The 18,650-nt window shown below is 70.4% G+C and overlaps 1 protein-coding gene across 4 annotated transcripts in view; it reads right to left on the reverse strand.

The window, feature by feature from the left end:
* Positions 1 to 18,650, reverse strand: part of PLXNA3 (plexin A3) — a 32,068-nt gene that overhangs the window by 10,935 nt on the left and 2,483 nt on the right. For 3 of the 4 annotated variants that reach the window (XM_044988010.1, XM_044988009.1, XM_044988012.1), the window contains exons 3-23: positions 16,947 to 17,075; positions 16,641 to 16,741; positions 15,797 to 15,920; positions 15,432 to 15,588; positions 15,146 to 15,245; positions 12,717 to 12,831; positions 11,637 to 11,837; positions 10,538 to 10,634; positions 10,172 to 10,362; positions 8,497 to 8,642; positions 7,267 to 7,387; positions 6,935 to 7,071; positions 6,394 to 6,594; positions 4,994 to 5,087; positions 4,329 to 4,568; positions 3,740 to 3,883; positions 3,101 to 3,335; positions 2,644 to 2,783; positions 2,117 to 2,373; positions 1,741 to 1,807; positions 1,376 to 1,522 (exon numbers count right to left, since the gene is read on the reverse strand). In XM_044988010.1, coding sequence (XP_044843945.1) covers positions 1,376 to 1,522; positions 1,741 to 1,807; positions 2,117 to 2,373; positions 2,644 to 2,783; positions 3,101 to 3,335; positions 3,740 to 3,883; positions 4,329 to 4,568; positions 4,994 to 5,087; positions 6,394 to 6,594; positions 6,935 to 7,071; positions 7,267 to 7,387; positions 8,497 to 8,642; positions 10,172 to 10,362; positions 10,538 to 10,634; positions 11,637 to 11,837; positions 12,717 to 12,831; positions 15,146 to 15,245; positions 15,432 to 15,588; positions 15,797 to 15,920; positions 16,641 to 16,741; positions 16,947 to 17,075 — 3,144 coding nt within the window. The remainder of the gene's footprint in view (positions 1 to 1,375; positions 1,523 to 1,740; positions 1,808 to 2,116; positions 2,374 to 2,643; positions 2,784 to 3,100; positions 3,336 to 3,739; positions 3,884 to 4,328; positions 4,569 to 4,993; positions 5,088 to 6,393; positions 6,595 to 6,934; positions 7,072 to 7,266; positions 7,388 to 8,496; positions 8,643 to 10,171; positions 10,363 to 10,537; positions 10,635 to 11,636; positions 11,838 to 12,716; positions 12,832 to 15,145; positions 15,246 to 15,431; positions 15,589 to 15,796; positions 15,921 to 16,640; positions 16,742 to 16,946; positions 17,076 to 18,650) is intronic. The other variant, XM_044988011.1, reaches the window with a different exon arrangement.

An 18,650-nucleotide genomic window follows, 5' to 3' on the forward strand; every position in this document is an offset into this window, starting at 1 on the left:
AGCTCTTTGTAGGCTTGGGCCCCCCCTCACTCACCGCAGCCGGGGCCTCCCTGCTTTTCAGCTGGGCCATGGCCAGCTCATGTTCACGCTGCTTCTCCTTCTCTTCCAGCTCCTGCTGGCGCTGGTTCTCCTCGTGTTTACGCTGGTTCTCCCGCTCCTTCAGTTCTTGCCTCCTTAACTCGAGCTCTTCCCGTCTCAGCTCCCTGTCATGTTCCATCCGCATCCGCTCCAGGGACAGGGAGCTCCGCCGGGACGATCCCCTGCTGGCCACCGAGCCCTCGGTAGTCGCTGGGCTCCCCCTCCCCCTACGCCTAGGGGTGGGGGGTCTCGGGGAGCCCTCAGCGGCCGGCTGACCACTCCCAGTGGGGACAGACACTGGTGCCTGCGCTGCATCTGCCGGGCTGCTTCCCTCAGAGACAGGGACCGGTTCATTGACTCGATCTCTCTCCTCCAGCCGGGCAATCAGCTGGGCCTTGGTGAGCTTCCCATGGCGCAGCCCCCTCTGCTTGCACAGCTCCACCAGCTCCCACTTGCGCTGCTGGGAATACATCTTCCTGCTGGCCGCTCGCAGGCCGGGTGTGTTCGCCGCTCCCCACGGGTTCCAGGGGGACCCCTAGTGTGCCCGTCCTTGAGGTCACCACCCCTCTGCCAGGGTCGAGCTGCAGACTCCTCCGCCCCTGGGATCGCTCGCTGTGATCCCCCGGGGGACCCTGTTACTGCAAAGTCCTGCTCTCTGGCCACACTCTCCCAGGGGTGAATCGCCCCTTCGTTTTACTGCTCCCCAGTCACTTACTGCAGGAAGCGCCGTCCACGGGGTGCCGCCGATCCCACCGCTGCCACCAGTTGTCACGGAGTGTGGGGGAGTCAGGTCCTGCACCCCCGGACTCCCTGCAGATTCATCAGGACTCTCAGCCAGCCAGTAAAGCAGAAGGTTTATTTAGACGACAGGAACACAGTCCAACACAGGTCTTGCAGGTACAGATAACCGGATCCCCCGGATAGGTCCATCTTGGGGGGCCCCACAGCCCCCCCTTGGGGATCAGAGCTCGGTCTCCCTGCCTCCCCTCTGTTCTCCAGCCAGCACTCGTCTGCCCATTCCCTCCGGCCCCTCCTCTTTCCTCAGCTCCTTTCCTTTGTCTGCCCTGGCCAGAGGTGTCATCTCCCCTCCCCCAGGCCAAGCTCAGCTCACAGTTGAATTCCTGCATCTTCACCTAAACCTCTGGCTCTCCCCTCCCCCGCACAGACAGTCTGTGCTTCCTACTTCTTCACAAGGTCACTCCCCAGGGCTCTGATAACAGCTGGGGCACGGCCCAGCGCCTGGGCAAACGGGGTCCCCCAGCCCGACAGCCCCCCCGGCCCCCTGCCCCCAGCTGACCAGGGTCTTGTAGTCGATCTGCTGGCGGATGAGCTTGTCCTCGCTCAGCGAGTACCGCGCCTCCCCCGTCACCGCGTCCATCGGCCCCTTCTCCATCTGCTGCTTGATGGCACAGAACAGCAGGAACAGCGGCTCCCCAGCGCACTCCTGGAGGGGCATTACTGCTGAGAACCCAGGCGTCCGGGGTTCCAGCCCCCCCTGCTCTGATCACCAGAGCCTACTCCCCTCCCAGAGACGGGGAGAGAACCCAGGAGTCCTGGCTCCCAGCCCCCCTGCTCTGACCACCAGAGCCTGCTCCCCTCCCAGAGACGGGGAGAAAACTCAGGAGTTCGGGGGGGGGCTCCCAGCCCCCACCCCCCTCTCACCTTCAGGAACCGATGCAGCAGGAAGGTGAACCAGTTTGTCAGCATCTTCTCAGCCACCGACTCCGTCCTGGGGGAGGGAGAGACCGGGGACCCAGGAGTCCAGGTTACTGTGGGTCACAGGGGGTGTCCTGGGGGGGTGTCTCACCTGGGGAGCCCAGGGCTCAGCAGGTTCCCTGTGGCAGGATGGGGGCCCAGGGAATGGGGGTTCCAGGGGAACAGAGGAGATCTTGGGGGTCCCAAGGAAATGGGTGGGTTCAGGGAGGTCCTGGGAGGTCCCAGGGGAACAGGGGGTCCCAGGCAGCCCCGGGAGTGTCAGGGAGGTCCCAGGGGAACGGGGGGGGGGGCCCAGGGGGGTTGGGAGCTCCCCAGGCCCCACCTGCGCAGCAGCAGCTTGGGATGGGCCCGGTTCTGCAGATTCTTCTCTATGAGGTCGGCCAGCAGCTGCTTGAGGACGCCGGTGGCGTAGTCCAGCCGGCCCTGCAGGGCCACCAGCGTGAGGGAGGCCACGGCCCCGCGGTCCCGCATGGAGAACCCGCGCTGCCCCTCCAGCGCGTGGACGAAGGTCAGCAGGAAGGGCTGGCAGTGCAGGAGCTGCCCGAAGAGCCGCAGGCCCCGTTCTGCCCCGGGGGGCGCCTGGGGGGGCAGGGGGTGAGATAGAGCCCCCGCTCTGCCCCCCAGAACCCCGGGGCCAGCCAGCCCCCCGCTCTGCCCCCCAGAACCCCGGGGCCAGCCAGCCCCCTGCTCTGCCCCCTAGGATCCTGGGGCCAGCCCCCCGCTTTGCCCCTCAGTCCCCCCAACCCTGCCCCCTGCTCTGCCCCCCAGTCCAGCCCAGCCCCCCACTCTGCCCCCCAGTCCAGACTCTCCTCTCTGCTCTGCAGCCCACCCTGGCCCGGCCCCACTCACGTGGCCATGGCGCAGCATGGGGGGCTCCTCGCCGGGGAACAGCACCCGCAGGGCGTACGTCCGATAGTCCAGGAATGGGATCTTCACCCCATCCAGGTTGTTCGTCAGCTCATTGATGTCGGTCTGCAGCTCTGCAAAGGCTGGGGGAGGGCGAAGGGGTCAGGGGGGGACCCCCGCCCCTGCCCTTCCCCCGTGCAGGGGCAACTGCTCGCCCCCCATCCCAACGTCTCCTGCCCCCCAACTCGGCACCTGCCAAGCACCACAGCAGGACCCCCCAGCCCTGTGCTCCTTCCCCTCTGCCCAGAGCCCCAGCCCCTCTCCCAGTCCCCCCTTCCTCTCAATCCATACCCAGGGCCCCCTCTGCCTCCCATCCCTCCCCCACCCCAGCCCGCGTCCCCCTCCCTCCCTGCACTCCAGCCCCCCAGTCCTGCCGCCCCTCCCCGCCCCCCAGCCTCACCCTCCTTGCACTCCAGCGCCACCCGTGACTCCAGATTGTCCATCTGCAGCTGCAGCCGCTTAAGGGTCCGGTCGGCGTCGCGGGTCTTGCGCTTGTAGGCAACCAGCACCCCGATAATGGCCAGGAGCAGCAGGGACCCCCCCGCGCCCAGCCCCACCAGCGCTCCCAGGGGCAGGGCTGCCTCGGGGTAGATGTGCAGGGAGCCGGGCGAGAAGGACAGGCCCCCCACCAGGATCTGGAAGGAGGGGAGGGAGTGGAGGTTAGACAAGGGGGTGCCTTCAACTTCCCAGGAACGAACCCCCCAGAATGTGGGAGGGGGAATCGGGAGCACCTCCCCCCACATTTTGGCAACCCTCCCAGATCTGCAATGGGGGGGTACAAATTCCCCCATGGTTCTGATGAGATAACCCCCTCCCAGCCCCCCCACTCAGTCTCTGCCCCCCCAAACGCACCCTGCAGAAGTGACCTCCCCCCACAGCTCCCCAAGAGGGACTGCTCACCCGCCCAACCCCCTGTGATCTCTGATCCCCGTCCATGTCCTGCCCCCACACCACAGAGCGAGGGGCTGCCCCCCCCAGGACATGAGCCCCCAGCCCCACCCCCTGGGGGAGCCCCTGGCCATGCCCCCCAGCAACGCACCATGACTGGCTGCTCCCCTGTCTGGCTGGGCGAGTCGCAGAGCAGCTGGGTCTCTGACACCGTCAGGGCGCAGGGCTCCCCCCCAATCAGCACCGTGTAGTTCAGACGGGCCCCCCCAGCGGCTGCTGGGATCAGGTTCCTGCCCTGGGGGGGGTGGGACAGTGAAAGGGGGAGGGAGATTGGACCCAGGCATCCGGGCCAGACACAGCACCAGTGGTGCCACTCACTCCCGACCCGCAGCCCCCTGCTAGTCCAGCCCTGGGTTCCCCACCCCCCCAGCTCTGCTGGTGCCCCTCACTCCCAACCTGCAGCCCCTGCCAGCCCAGCCCTGCCGCCGCCAGCTCTGCCGGGGCCCCTCACTCCCGACCCGCAGCCCCTGCTAGCCCAGCCCTGTCGCCGCCAGCTCTGCTGGTGCCCCTCACTCCCAACCTGCAGCCCCCTGCTAGCCCAGCCCTGCCGCCGCCAGCTCTGCCGGGGCCCCTCACTCCCGACCCGCAGCCCCTGCTAGCCCAGCCCTGCCCCCACCAGCCCTGCCGGTGCCCCTCAGTCCCGACCTGCAGCCCTTGCTAAGCCCCCCTTCCCCCCATACCTTCAGGACGATGTGGGAGCCGGGTTTCACCTCCAGCACCCCCGCAGGGCTGAAGGGCTCGACCTGGGGGTCAGGGTAGTAGGTGAAGGCCGAGCGGTTGAGGGTTCGAGCCGCCTGGACATGGTCCAGCAGGAAGCCGAATTCGTCAGGGGAGGCCCCCGCCGCGGGCAGCTCCCGCCCCCCCGGCACAATGCCAGGCGCCTGGCACAGCATGAGGGAGTCATTCAGCACCCGGCAGCTCTGGGGGGAGGCAGAGGGTCAGTGGGGACGGGGGGGACAGGACTCCAGGCAGGGGCGGCCGTTCGGGGGGAGAGTCAGCGTGTTGGGTGGTTCAGCAGCCCAGCAGGGGCGTCCAGGAAGGGGGGGGGGGCAGAAGCTTTGGGGGCAGCATGTCGGGGGAGTCCGGGTGAAAGGCACAGGGTACATGATCCAGGGGGGAGAGCAGGGAGAAGTTATGGGTCTGTCAGTTAGAGGGTGGAAGGGGGGTGGATCGGGAGGCTCAGGATTCCCTTGCAGGAAACTGTCCCGTCCCCCCCGAAACTGTTCCCTCGTCTCCCCACCCCACTCAGATCCCCTGTCACCAGCTGATGGCCCCCGCTGCGTCCCCTTCCCCTTATCCCAGTCCCCTGCCCTCCCTCCCCCCTCGCCATGGGGGCACGACTCACGTTGACGGTTTCAACGCCCCCGTACAGGGCTCGGACACGCGGCTCCTGGATGCTCAGCAGGCGGGTCCCAGTCACTGTCAGGCTGGTGCTGCCGCTGGAGGGGGGGAAGACATCAGCCCCCGCAGGGGGACGCAGCTTGGTGGGGGGTGAGGGCTGGCATGGGGGGGGTGGCCCTTTGGGCTGTGACTCCTCTCCCGCCATCGGGCCATGTCCTTCCCCCCGCATCACAGCTACCCTCTGCCCTGCCCCCTCACGGCTACCTTGCGCCCGGCTCGGATGTCAGGACCCCGCCCAGCCCGGCTCAGCGCCAGCACCGGGATGCTCATCAGGGCCGGAGGATGTGGGGGTCTGACGAAGTGGGGCTGTTCTTAATGGTTTCTCTGAATACTGTGTGAATGCCTCAGTTTCCCCTCTGCTTTTCTTAATCTAGCTGGTGGGATCGGGGGTGTGATTGGTGCAGAGCCCGAGGCTGTGTGCAGAGAATGGCTGACGCCCTGGCTGGGGGGGCCCCACCCCCCGCAAGGTGCCAGCTGAAGGTGTTGGAGAACAAAGAGATCAGGTGACCTCCTGGCCCGGCAGAGAGACAAAGGGAGAGGAGGGGCTGGAGAGTTTCAGTTTGGAGCTGGCTGGGGAAATGGAGGGAGCCCCAGGGCTGGGGTCTAAGCTCCCTGCCCCCCAGAATGGACCCGGCCGAGGGGTCCGGTTCGCGGTACCTACAAGCTCTGGTTTAGCCCGTGTTCCTGTCATTGAATAAACCTCTGTGTTCCTGGCTGGCTGAGAGTCGCATCTGACTGCAAAGTGGGGGGGCAGGACCCTGTGCCCCCCCCCCAGGACCCCGCCGGGGCGGACTCGCTGTGGGAAGCGCACGGAGGGGCCGAGGATGCTGAATGCTCCAAGGAGAGACCCAGGAGGTGAAGCCGTGGGAGCTTCTTGCCCTGCAGACAGGCTGCTCCGAGGGAGAGGAGGCTCCCCAGAGTCCTGCCTGGCACGGGGGTCAGCCCCCTGGCTCTCTGGAGCAGTTCCAGAGCAGCGCCCAGGGACTCCGTGACGGGGGGGACCAGGCCGTGCCGGGCGTGGGGTGAATGGAACAACGTGGCCTGAGGCGACGGACCTGGACCAGAACTGGGACCGGACGGAGCCCCCTGGCCCCACCTGTGGTGCATCCCGCTGGACACGGGAACCTGTTTCACAGCGGGCTGGGAGTGTGGGGAGGGGGCCGGGGTGCAGGGGGGCACCGGGGGGGGTTGGCAGGGGTGTAGGGGTCAGGGGGCTGGGAGTATGGGGGTGTGGAGGGGGATGGGGCACGGGGGGCAGGTGGGCGCAGTGGGAGGGTCAGCAGGGGGCTGTGTGGGGGTGACAGGGATGGGCCACAGGAGGGGGGACAGTGGGGGGTCTCTTACTTGACGATGCTCCATTGGGGCTCGACGTGGGTCACCGCCGGATCGGGGGTGTAGCGGAAGATCAGGACGGGGGGGCTGGTGGTGCCATTGGGGGGCTCAGGGGGGGCCAGGCTGGCGCGGTCAATGAAGACACTGAGGGGGGCCGGACCAGGGCCCAGCATGGACGGGGGGGTCAGGCAGACGATTTCCTCAGGCCCCCTCCTGCCGGGAAAGGGAAAGTGAGAGACCCCCCAAATTCCCCCCCTGCCCCACATCTCCCCACTGAGTCCTGACCTACCCACCCCCCTCCCAACTTCCCCTGCCCCTAAATTCCCACCACCTCCCCCCATACCAACAACCCTAATCCTGCCCCATCCCTCTGTGCCCCACACCCCCGCCCCCATCCCTCTGTCCCCCAACCCACCACACCCCCATCCCTCTGCTCCCACACCCCGCCCACCATCCCTGTCCCCGCCAGACCCACCCCACCCCCATCCCTCTGTCCCCCCACCCCCCACCGTCATCCAGGCCCTGCCCCCTCCCATGCCTGCCCCCCCAGTACCTGAGCAGCTGGCAGGGTGCCCCCTGCAATGAGATGTTGACGCTGCTGCCGGCGTCCAGATCGGTCCCAGTGAGGGTAATGCGGGTCCCCCCGGACACCGGCCCCCCCACAGGGTTCAGTCCCCGCAGCCTGGGGGTCTGGGGCGGGAGACAGCAGTTATGGGGGTAAATGCACACAGAGCCCCCCAGCCTCTCCCATGCCCCACAACCCCCCATGACCCACAACTACCCTGCTCCCTCCACAGACCCCCATGGACCACCCCCAACCCCCACAGCCCCCCCTGCCCCCTCCCCCCCAGAATTCCCTCCCTCACGGAGGCCCTGCCCAGGTACCACGAAGGTGAAGGGATTCGGGGAGTGGGCCCGGTAGTCGACACTGCAGTCGCCCACACAGATCTCCACGGGGCCGGGCGGGGGGTCGGGCACCAGCGACTCCTCCATCTCGCACACCAGTCTGGGGGGAACACGGGGGTCAGCCCCCTGGCTCCCGCCCACCCCGGCTCCCACATCCCAGCCCCCTGCCCGAACCCCCCAGCTCCCGCCCGATCAAACACACCCCCGCCTGACCCCCCTGCATCCCAGCTCCCCCCCCAGCTCCTGCCCGATCAAACACACCCCCGCCTGACCCCCCTGCTTCCCAGCGCCCCCCCCAGCTCCCGCCTGATCAAACACGCCCCCGCCTGACCCCCCTGCTTCCCAGCGCCCCCCCCAGCTCCCGCCTGATCAAACACGCCCCCGCCTGACCCCCCCTGCGTCCCAGCTCCCCCTGGGGACCCCTCCATCTCCCGCCCGATCAAACACACCCCCGCCTGACCCCCCTGCTTCCCAGCGCCCCCCCAGCTCCTGCCTGATCAAACACGCCCCCGCCTGACCACCCTGCGTCCCAGCGACCCCCCAAGCTCCCGCCTGATCTTAGAAAACACCGCCTGACCACCGCTGCGTCCCAGCTCCCCCTCCCGACCCCTCCAGCTCCCGCCCGATCAAACACACCCCCGCCTGACCCCCCTGCTTCCCAGCGCCCCCCCCAGCTCCCGCCTGATCAAACACCCCCCCGCCTGACCCCCCCTGCGTCCCAGCTCCCCCCCCAGCTCCTGCCTGATCAAACCTGCCCCCGCCTGTCCCCCCTGCTTCCCAGCGCCCCCCCAGCTCCCGCCTGATCAAACACGCCCCCCCCTGACCCCCCTGCTTCCCAGCGCCCCCCCCAGCTCCCGCCTGATCAAACACACCCCCGCCTGACCCCCCTGCTTCCCAGCGCCCCCCCAGCTCCTGCCTGATCAAACACGCCCCCGCCTGACCCCCCTGCTTCCCAGCGCCCCCCCCAGCTCCCGCCTGATCAAACACGCCCCCGCCTGACCCCCCTGCTTCCCAGCGCCCCCCCCCAGCTCCCGCCTGATCAAACACGCCCCCGCCTGACCCCCCCTGCGTCCCAGCTCCCCCTCCCGACCCCCCCAGCTCCCGCCTGATCAAACACGCCCCCGCCTGACCCCCCCCCGCGTCGGAGCTCCCCCCGCCCGACCCCACCTGACATCCCCCTCCTCCCCCTCCCCCCACTGCTCCCCTCACCTCTGGGCAGGGACATACTGGCCTGGCAGCGAGTTGCAGCGCACGCCGGCCACACGCACCACGACCTCGTGAAACTGCAGCCCCAGGTTCTCCCCCTCAACCGTCACCCGCGTGCCGCCCTCCTTGGGCCCCGCCACCGGCACCACCTGGGGGAGCCCAGAGGAGTCAGTGGGGCAGAGACCCCCCACCCCCGCCCCCAGCCGCCCTCCTTGGGCTCCGCCACCGGCACCACCTGGGGGAGCCCGGAGGAGTCAGTGGGGCAGAGACCCCCCCCCCCCGCCCCCAGCCGCCCTCCTTGGGCCCCGCCACCGGCACCACCTGGGGGAGCCCAGGGGAGTCAGTGGGGCAGAGACCTCCCCGCCCCCGCCCCCAGCCGCCCTCCTTGGGCCCCGCCACCGGCACCACCTGGGGGAGCCCAGGGGAGTCAGTGGGGCAGAGACCTCCCCGCCCCCGCCCAGGCCCCCAAAGCACACGAACCCCCCCGGGTGAGGCGGCAGAGCTGGGGGGTGCCCACAGCAGAGATGGGGCCTGGCCGCGGTTGGGGTGTGGGTTCCAGTGGGGTGGGCACAGAGGGGGCTGTTCCCTTGGAGAGCTGGGGAGGGGGCTGTTACCGGGGTGCTGCAGGGAGGGGGGTTCTTGGGGTTTTTTGTTTTCTCCACTGGTTTGCATGCAGGGGGGGTGGGGCTCAGGCCTTGGCTACACAGGTGCTCTCCAGCCCCCCGAGCGCAGCAAGTCCCAGCGTGGCAAAGCGCCAGCGTAAGCAGAGCCCGGGGCTGGGAGCTGATCCCCACGGGGAGGTGCAGGACCTGCAGCGCTGGCAGAGCTCCCCCAGCGCTGGCGCCGCGACCACACTCGCTCTTCAAAGCGCTGCCGCGGGACAGCTGCAAGTGTAGCCGAACCCTCGTGTCCCTGGGTGTCACGGGTTTAACGAGGGGAGGGGAGAGGGAGTTTGTTGGGACACAGGACTGGAGAGGGACTCGGGACCCCGGCCGATGGCCTGGAGGATGGAGACCCCAGCGACTGGGGACCCGGGGACCCAGCTCAGGAGTCGCAGCCGGTTCTGGCCAGTGGGGGACAATGGGCTGTGGGGAGAGGGCCCCGGTGACCTGACCAGCCGGCTCCAGCCAGAGGGGGTCTGAGAGGAGAGGAGAGGGGGCCCAGGCCACCCCGTTTACGGCCCTGTTTCCCTGGAGAGAAGCCAATGGACAGAGGGGGCCTGGGGCCGGGGGTAGCAGATGCCCAGCTGGGAAGCAGGGGGGGCTCGGGGCTGGAGAGGGGGAGCAGGCAGAGCCCACCTGGATGCAGGGGGACTGGGACGTGCTGGGCTGAGGGAGGCCAGGCCTGAGGCCCAAAGAGTTTCCTGTGCTGGGGTCAGACGCTGGATAAACCTCCTGTGTTACGCTGGCTGAGAGTCGCTCCGGGCTAGAGAACGGGGGGGGGGGGGGAATTATCCCCTTTGGGGGTGGAGGCCCGGGGGTCCAGAGCGAGGGGACTCCCTGGGGGGGCCCACGTCCTGAGGCTCAGAGAGGTGCGGCTCCAGGAGGTGGAGGGGCCTGACCCCGAGGGATAGTGGCCCCCCGAGAAGGGCTGTCGCACTGAAAGGAGCCCCCCCACGGACCGCACGGGGCCACGTAATGCGGGGGCATTACTCAGGTGATGTGGGGGGGGGGGTTACCTGGGTGATGCGGGGGTGGCTGCAGCGGGCCCCACGCCGGCCAGGGGGCACCCAGTTGAGTTTGGGGGCTGGGCATTGGGGGCGCAGGAGGCAGCGTCGCTCGGCCAGGCACCAGCCGCACTCATAGCGCGGGTCGGAGCGGAGACAGAGCCCACAGCTGGGGCGCTGGGCTGGGCACTTGTAGAGCAGGGCTGGGGGGAGAGGGGAGGTCAGAGACAGGCAGCCCCCCTGCCCCCACCCCCACCCCCTTCCCCGTGACACTCCCCCTGCTCCCCCTCCCCAGGCACTGCCCTCCCCACCCCCTCCCCCATGACACTCCCCCACTCTGACCCAGCCCCCGCCCCCTCAGGGTGCAGCCCCCTGGACCTTTGAAGCCGGGGGGCTGGTCGATGGGGAAGTCGCTGTCCCAGACGACGGAGAAGTCCACAGGCAGCTCCCCAACCGCGTCGCCCTCGTACCAGTACTGGGGGGAGAACGGGGGGTCAGAGCAGGGCAGTGGAGGGGGTGAGGTATAGACAGGGAGGTGGGGGACATGGAGAGCCACAGAGGAGCAGCCTCGCCCCCCCCCCCCCCCCGCAACCCTGGGGCTGGGCAGGGAGAGAGCAACAGGACCACAAAGGGTTAAAAGAAGGTACCAAGGCATCTCCTAGCAACAGAGATGGCAACTGTCACATCGCCTAGCAACAGAGCATCCCCCCCTACAAGGGGTGAAACATCAAACACATCCTGCCCCCCCCCAGCTCTGCGGTGCCCCTCACTTCGGACCTGCAGCCCAGCTCAGACATTTACAAGCGGTTCCTTAACCCCAGCACGTCCTGGCTGTGGGCCTGCAGCCAGTGGGGGGAGTGTCTGGCACAGAGCCCATGGGGTTAGAGACCTCCCAGCCGCCCTTCCCCCTTTCTCCCACCCTCCCAGGGGTCTGGCTGAACCCAGCTTGAATGCCCCTCCCCCATCACTGGGGCCAGGACACAGGCTGATCCCCCCCCCCGAAAAAAGGGTGCTCAGAAGTGGGAGGGGTGCAGGCGCAGGGGGTGTCACCACAGTGCCCTGACTCCGCATGTGGCTGGGGAGCAAAGGGAGCCGGGCTGGTGGGCTAGCGAGGGGTCCGGGCCAGGGGACTAGTGGGGAGGCAAGGGGCCCGGGCCGGGGGGCTAGCGGGGGGCAGGGGGCCTGGGCCGGGGGGCTAGCGGGGGGCAGGGGGCCTGGGCCGGGGGGCTAGCGGGGGATTCAGGCCGAGGGGCTAACAGGGGGGCAGGGGGCCCGGGCCAGGGGGTTAGCGGGGGGGCAGAGGATCCAGGCCAGGGGACTAGCAGGGGGGCAGGGGGCCTGGGCTGGGGGGCTAGCAAGGGGCAGGGGGCCCGGGCCAGGGGGTTAGCAGGGGGGCAGAGGATCCAGGCCAGGGGGCTAGCAGGGGGCCCGTGCCGGGGGGCTAGCGGGGGCAGGGGGTCCGGGCCGGGGGGCTCACCGAGGTGTTCTGACACTGCACGCTGCTGGAGTTGAAGCGCACGGCTGGGACCCGCTGGCGCCGCCCCTGCACGGCAAAGACGCACTCGTAGTTCTTCTGGCCCGACTGCGGCTGCGGCAGGTTCTTGGCCCGGAGCGTGATCGGCTGCAGTAGCCCCACCGGGATCAGGATCTCGCCCGCCGGGAGCAGCTCCGGGCAGCCCTGGGGAGAGAGCGTCATGGGGACCTCGCCTGGGGAGAGCCGGGAGAACCCAGGAATCCGGGCTCCCAGGACCCCCAGTGCCAGTGGATGGAGCTGGAGATACAGGATCCTGGATCTCTGGGAGCTGCCATGACAACTGCAGCTGCTTAATTGTTACTTGGTGGGGGAGGGGCTGCTCTTCTTTTGGGGGGGGGACATTAGCAATAAAGGAAAGGAGTCCCCAGAGCCACTTCCTCCCACCCTTGCGCCCGCCCCAGCCCTGCCGGTGCCCCTCACTCCCGACCCGCAGCCCCTGCTAGCCCAGCCCAGCCCTGCCGGTGCCCCTCACTCCCGACCCGCAGCCCTGCCAGCCCGGCCCGGCCCTGCCCCCCCCCTTGTTAGACACTGATTATGGGGAAGGGGCTCGGAGACTGACTGGGGAGGGGGAGCACGAGGGGGGCAGCGACAGCTAGTTTCCCCTCCCCCGAGTCCCCAGGGCCCCATTGCCTGGCCCTGGGCGTTGTCTGCGGCCGCTACTCCAAACCGCAGCCCCGGCGCTATCAATTATCCTGACCACAGGGCACCGCCTGGTGCATCGATCCAGCCGGGGTCCCCCCGCCCCATCGATCCCGCCACAGCCAATTATGCTCCATTAGGGGCAGCCGCATGGTCTGACATCTGCCACCCCTCCCCCTCCACAGCTGGGATCCAGCTCAAAGCCCTGGTATGCAGCTGGCTCTGGGGTGGGGCAGGGGCTGTTACCAGGGGCCCCTTGCTTGGTGCCAGGACAGGGCCCCTGTGGGGTGGGGCCGGGAGACAGTTATCCAGGGACCCCTCGTCCGGTGCTGAGATGTGTCTGGCTCTGGGGCGGGGCAGAGGGCTGGTTACACAGAGACCCACCTCAGTGGTGCTGACCCGTCCCTCTGCGAAAGCGCACTCCTGGGGGTCGTGGGTGCAGATGTGCCGATATTTGCACCACTGGCAGGCGAACCTGCTCCTCACGCAGGACAGACACCTGGGGAGGGCAGCAAAGGGTTAAGGGGGGGGGAATCTCCCCCTCCCCCACCCGACTGACCCCCATGCCCCAGATGTTGGGCGCCCACCCACCCCTTCCCAGACCCATTGTTTCCCTGCGGCCAGGGACAATGCTGGCACCACTGCCCCTCCCCCCCCCTCGTGTTTTCATGGGAGGAAGTAGGGGAGGGGATTATATTAGCCCGGCCCCACCAAGAAGCCATCTGCCCCCCCCACCCCCCAATGAGAGACACAGGCTCCCCCCATCAACAGAGTGCGAGGGGGCTGCGGGTCGGGAGTGAGGGGTGGGGCCAGGGCCGGGGGCTGCAGGTCAGGAGTGAGGGGCAGGGCCGGGGGCTGCGGGTCGGGAGTGAGGGGCAGGGCCGGGGGCTGCGGGTCGGGAGTGAGGGGCACCGGCGGGGCCGGGGGCTGCAGGTCGGGAGTGAGGGACGCCGGCGGGGCCGGGGGCTGCGGGTCGGGAGTGAGGGGTGGGGCCGGGGGGCCGCGGGTCGGGAGTGAGGGACGCCGGCGGGGCCGGGGGCTGCGGGTCAGGAGTGAGGGGCGGGGCCGGGGGGCCGCGGGTCGGGAGTGAGGGGCAGGGTCGGGGCCGGGGGCTGCGGGTCGGGAGTGAGGGGCGGGGTCGGGGCCGGGGGCTGCGGGTCAGGAGTGAGGGGCAGGGCCGGGGGGCCGCGGGTCGGGAGTGAGGGGCGGGGCCCGGGGGCAGCGGGTCCGGAGTGAGGGGCGGGGCCGGGGGGCCGCGGGGTGGGAGTGAGGGGCGGGGCCGGGGGGCTGCGGGTCGGGAGTGAGGGGCGGGGTCGGGGCCGGGGGCTGCGGGTCAGGAGTGAGGGGCGGGGGCGGGGCCGGGGGCTGCGGGTCAGGAGTGAGGGGCAGGGCCGGGGGGCCGCAGGTCGGGAGTGAGGGGCGGGGCCGGGGGGCTGCGGGTCGGGAGTGAGGGACGGGGCCGGGGGGCTGCGGGTCGGGAGTGAGGGACGGGCTCGGGGCCGGGGGCCGCGGGGCGGGAGTGAGGGGCAGGGGCGGGGCCGGGGGCTGCGGGTCGGGAGTGAGGGACGGGGACGGGGCCGGGGGCTGCGGGTCAGGAGTGAGGGGCGGGGCCGGGGGCTGCGGGTCGGGAGTGAGGGACGGGGCCGGGGGCTGCGGGTCGGGAGTGAGGGACGGGGACGGGGACGGGGGCTGCGGGTCGGGAGTGAGGGGCGGGGCCGGGGGGCTGCGGGTCAGGAGTGAGGGGCGGGGCCGGGGGGCCGCGGGTCGGGAGTGAGGGGCAGGGTCGGGGCCGGGGGCTGCGGGTCGGGAGTGAGGGGCGGGGCCGGGGGGCTGCGGGTCAGGAGTGAGGGGCGGGGCCGGGGGCTGCGGGTCGGGAGTGAGGGGCAGGGTCGGGGCCGGGGGCTGCGGGTCGGGAGTGAGGGTTGGGGCCGGGGGCTGCGGGTCGGGAGTGAGGGACGGGGCCGGGGGCCGCGGGTCGGGAGTGAGGGTCGGGGCAGGGGGCCGTGGGCCGGGAGAGAGGGGCGGGGCGGGGGGTGGGGTGCGGGTCAGGAGTGCGGGTCGGGGGCGGGCCCGGGGGCTGCGGGTCGGGAGTGAGGGACGCCGGCGGGGCCGGGGGGCCGCGGGTGGGGAGTGAGGGGCGGGGCCGGGGGGCCGTGGGTCGGGAGTGAGGGGCGGGGCCGGGGGGCCGCGGGGCGGGAGTGAGGGGCGGGGCCGGGGCCGGGGGCTGCGGGTCGGGAGTGAGGGACGGGGACGGGCCCGGGGGCTGCGGGTCGGGAGTGAGGGGCACCGGCCAGGCGGGGGGGCCGCGGGTGGTGAGTGAGGGGCGGGGCCGGGGGGCCGTGGGTCGGGGGTGAGGGGCGGGGCCGGGGGGGCCGGGGGGCGGGAGTGAGGGGCGGGGCCGGGGCCGGGGGCTGCGGGTCGGGAGTGAGGGACGGGGCCGGGGGCTGCGGGTCGGGAGTGAGGGTCGGGGCCGGGGGCTGCGGGTCGGGAGTGAGGGTCGGGGCCGGGGGCCGCGGGGCGGGAGTGAGGGGCGGGGCCGGGGCCGGGCTGCGGGTCGGGAGTGAGGGACGCCGGCGGGGCCGGGGGGCCGCGGGTCGGGAGTGAGGGACGCCGGCGGGGCCGGGGGGCTGCGGGTGGGGAGTGAGGGGCGGGGCCGGGGGGCCGTGGGTCGGGAGTGAGGGGCGGGGCCGGGGGCCGCGGGGCGGGAGTGAGGGGCGGGGCCGGGGCCGGGGGCTGCGGGTCAGGAGTGAGGGACGGGGCCGGGCCCGGGGGCTGCGGGTCGGGAGTGAGGGGCACCGGCGGGGGGGACTCACGACGGGAGGAGGCTGCAGTTGTAGAAGACGAAGTCAGCGCCAGCGAAGTCCATCCCGGTCTCAAGCGAGCGAAGCTGAAGCCGTACGGAGCGAGCGTCACCTGGGAGGGCCGGGGGGGCAGCGTCATGGGGGGCAGGGCTGAACCCCCCCAGCAGAGAGACCCCCCCGGGCTATGACCCCTACCCCCAAATGTGTTCCTGACCTTTGCCCTCTGCCCTGCCCTCCCCTGTTGCCCCGGCCCTGACCTTTGCCCTTTGAACTCTCCTGCCTCCCCCCCCCCACTCACCGTGGGGGCCGGTACCAGGGGGCAGCTCCCGGGGGGTGGGCGACTGGCAGCGGATGAGGCCCCCGGGCAGCACCTCGGCCTCGCTCTGCCCCAGGCCCTCGAAGGAGCAGGTCACGCCGGGCCCCAGGTCCGGGAGGTTCTGCACCGTCAGCTGCAGCTAGACCCCCAGAGAGACAGGGTTAGGGCTGGGGGGCGGGGTCCCCCCCAGGGGCCAAGAGACAGGGGGCAGGATCCCCCCCAGAGATGGGGGTTAGAGATGGGGGTGGGGTCCCATCCCCTCCCTCTCCAGAGACACCGGGGGGCTGCTCCCCTCTGTCCCCCCATCTCCCAAGCCAGGCCCCAGGCGTCCGGCCCCCCGCACTCACCAGGACGCTGGGCGCGGTGACAGAGATGTTATTGGGCTCCACGAGCAGCCGGGGGCAGGGGCCTGGCGCGGCCGCGAACCGCTGCGACTCCAGTGCCTGGGGACACTCGCTCTCCCGGCAGCACCTGCGGGGGGGGGAGGTCAGGCACAGACTGGGAACCCCCCAGTCTGCTCCCCACTCGCTGCGCTGGGCAGGCACTGTCACAGGGGGAGCTCACAGCGCTGGGGGAGGGTCAGCCCAGGGAGCTCATTAACCAGCCAGTGGCTTCCACCCTGGGGGCTCGTTAGTGCAGGATCCTGGGGAGTTGGGGACGCAGCATCTGGTGCCAGGAGCCCCTCACCCGCCGGGGGGGGCTGCGGGTCGGGAGTGAGGGGCACCAGCAGAACTCGGGGGGAGTCAGGGGGGCTGATCTCTGCTCCACCCCTATATTGAGCCGGGAGGTGCGATTCTGGCAGAGGTTGGGGGGAGTTACAGGGGGGGGAGGCTGCTCCATCTCCCCCTATTGAGATGGGGGTGGAGGAGGGGCTCTGAATAGGGCTAATCCCCCCTTCACTGCCTGGCCAAGCTGGGGGGGGGACGGTTGCTAATTTATTACATGTTCCCAGGTTAGAGCTGCCAGTTCCAGTCCCCCCGCCAACCGTGGGTGTCCACCCCCCCGCCTCCCCACCCGTCCCCAAACCCAGACTTTCCACCCCCCCTCTGCTCCGGGCACTCTGATAAGGGAAGGGGGGAGCCGCATTCCTCCAACAGGCCAGAGACCCCCCAGCACACACGGGGTGGGACCCCTGGCTAGGCTGGCAGCCAGGACTCCTGGGTTCTCTCCCCGGCTCCAGGGGTGTCTCACCGGTTGTGCAGGACACACCAGCCGCAGTGGGGGTCCCCAGAGCCCAGGCAGGCATCACACGTGGGGTACTGGCCACAGGTCTCCACCGGCAGCCGCACCACCTGTGGAGGGAGGGTTTAGCGTCTGGGGTGGTACATCAGACCCCCTCCCCTACAGCAGCCCCTCCCAGCTACTCCTCCCCCATCGCCTGCCCCTCTTCCCTCCTCCACCTCAGTCCCCAGCCCCCCTTCCCCCAACCTCAGCTCCCTGGAGCCAGGGGCCCCACTTCCTGCTGCCCCCTCTTCCCCAGCTCCCCCCCAGTCCCACCTCTCCGCGGCTCAGCAGGTAAAGGTGTCTCTGGTCCGGGCTGAGCTCCATGTCCCGCAGCAGGGGCTGCCCGGGGCTCACTGGCACCGACTCGTACAGATGGGCGTCCTGGGGGCCGTCTACCCGCACCTGGGGGGGAGCTGTGAGAGAGAGATGCCCCCAGCCCCCCGCCCCACCTGAGCCATCCCGAGCCACCCACCTCCCTCGACCCCCCAACCCCACACCTCTGCACTGCCCCCCCCATGTTCAGCAGCATGCAAGGGGGGCCCACAAGGAGGTGTGGGGGGAGGGGAGAGCAGTATTGGTGTCTCCCCTCCACCTGCCAGCCGCCCCCTTCCCCCTCCCCCGTTACCCTCCAGCCCAGAGGTTCAGCCCCCCCCACACCAGGCAGGCTCAACGACCCCTTTCATCCCCGCCAACAAGGGCCCATTGACAGGGGGTCTGACCCAGAGCAGCCCCCCCAGCCTCCCCCTCCCCAGGGACAAAGGGTCCTTTCAGAGCTGGGGGCCGCAGCCCCCCGGGGTCACCCCCAGGGCGAGGGGCTGAGAGCTCAGACAAGGGAGCCAGTGTCAAGGGAGAGGAGCCACCTCCCACCCCCCTATTTCTCCTCCGTGCACCCAGCCCCCCTCAGTCCCCCAGCTTCTCCCCTCCCCCTCCCCACCAGCCTAACTGAATTAGCCCCATTTACAGGCTGAGGGGTCGCAGCCCCCCCAGGGGGGTCAGGAGTTCAGAGCTAGACAGGCGAGACCCCCCCACATGTAACCCACTTCCCGGGTCAGGGCCAGGGCAGCCAGCCTGACACTCCAGACACTGAGCCCCTGGGACTCCCCAGGCATGGCAGCTGGCAGGGAGAGAGGATGGAGGAGCTGTGGGGGGCAGGGCTGGGCTGGCAGGGGCTGCGGGTCGGGACTGAGGGGCACCGGCAGGGCTGGGCTGGCAGGGGCTGTGGGTCGGGAGTGAGGGGCACCAGCAGAGCTGGGCTGGCAGGGGCTGCGGGTCGGGAGTGAGGGGCACCGGCAGGACTGGGGGTGGGCGGGGGCCCTGGGCACTGTCCCCTCTCTGTGGCGCAGCCGCTCTAGGGTTAACTTTTGCCCAGACACATTTTCCACCCCAAACCGCCACCCTTTGATGTTGGCTTTTTAAGAGCCAGTTTGGAAGGAACTGAGTTGGTTCGCGAGGAGTTGGGGGGGGCAGGAGGGGACCGCGCCCCATGGCGCTGAGCTGGCAGATCATCCACCCTCCCACCAGCCCTGCTGGAGCTCCTCACTCCCGACCCGCAGCCCCTCTGTTGTGTCCCCTTCCCAGCTGAGCAGCCTGAGAGTGGCTGGGGCGAAGGAGGGGACCTGGCTAATGGTCAATGGGCCCCAGCTCTGTCCTGGGGATGGGGGGTGGGGGCTGCCCCCCAACTCTGGTCTGTCAGGGGGACAGGGCTGGGAATACCCTCCCCTTCTAGGCATCAGATTTGGGGTGGGCACCGGCAGAGCTGGGCGGGAGAGACCGGGGCCAGGGTAGCAGGGGCTGCGGGTCAAGAGTGAGGGGCACCGGCAGGGCTGGGGGAGCCCAGGCTGGCAGGGGCTGCGGATCGGGAGTGAGGGGCACCGGCAGGGCTGGGGGACCCCAGGGTTGGGCTAGCAGGGGCTGCGGGTCGGGAGTGAGGGGCACCGGCAGGGCTGGGCTGGCAGGGGCTGCGGGTCGGGAGTGAGG

This window comes from Mauremys mutica, chromosome 15 (assembly GCF_020497125.1).
Source record: "Mauremys mutica isolate MM-2020 ecotype Southern chromosome 15, ASM2049712v1, whole genome shotgun sequence".
Lineage (NCBI taxonomy): Eukaryota > Metazoa > Chordata > Testudines > Geoemydidae > Mauremys > Mauremys mutica.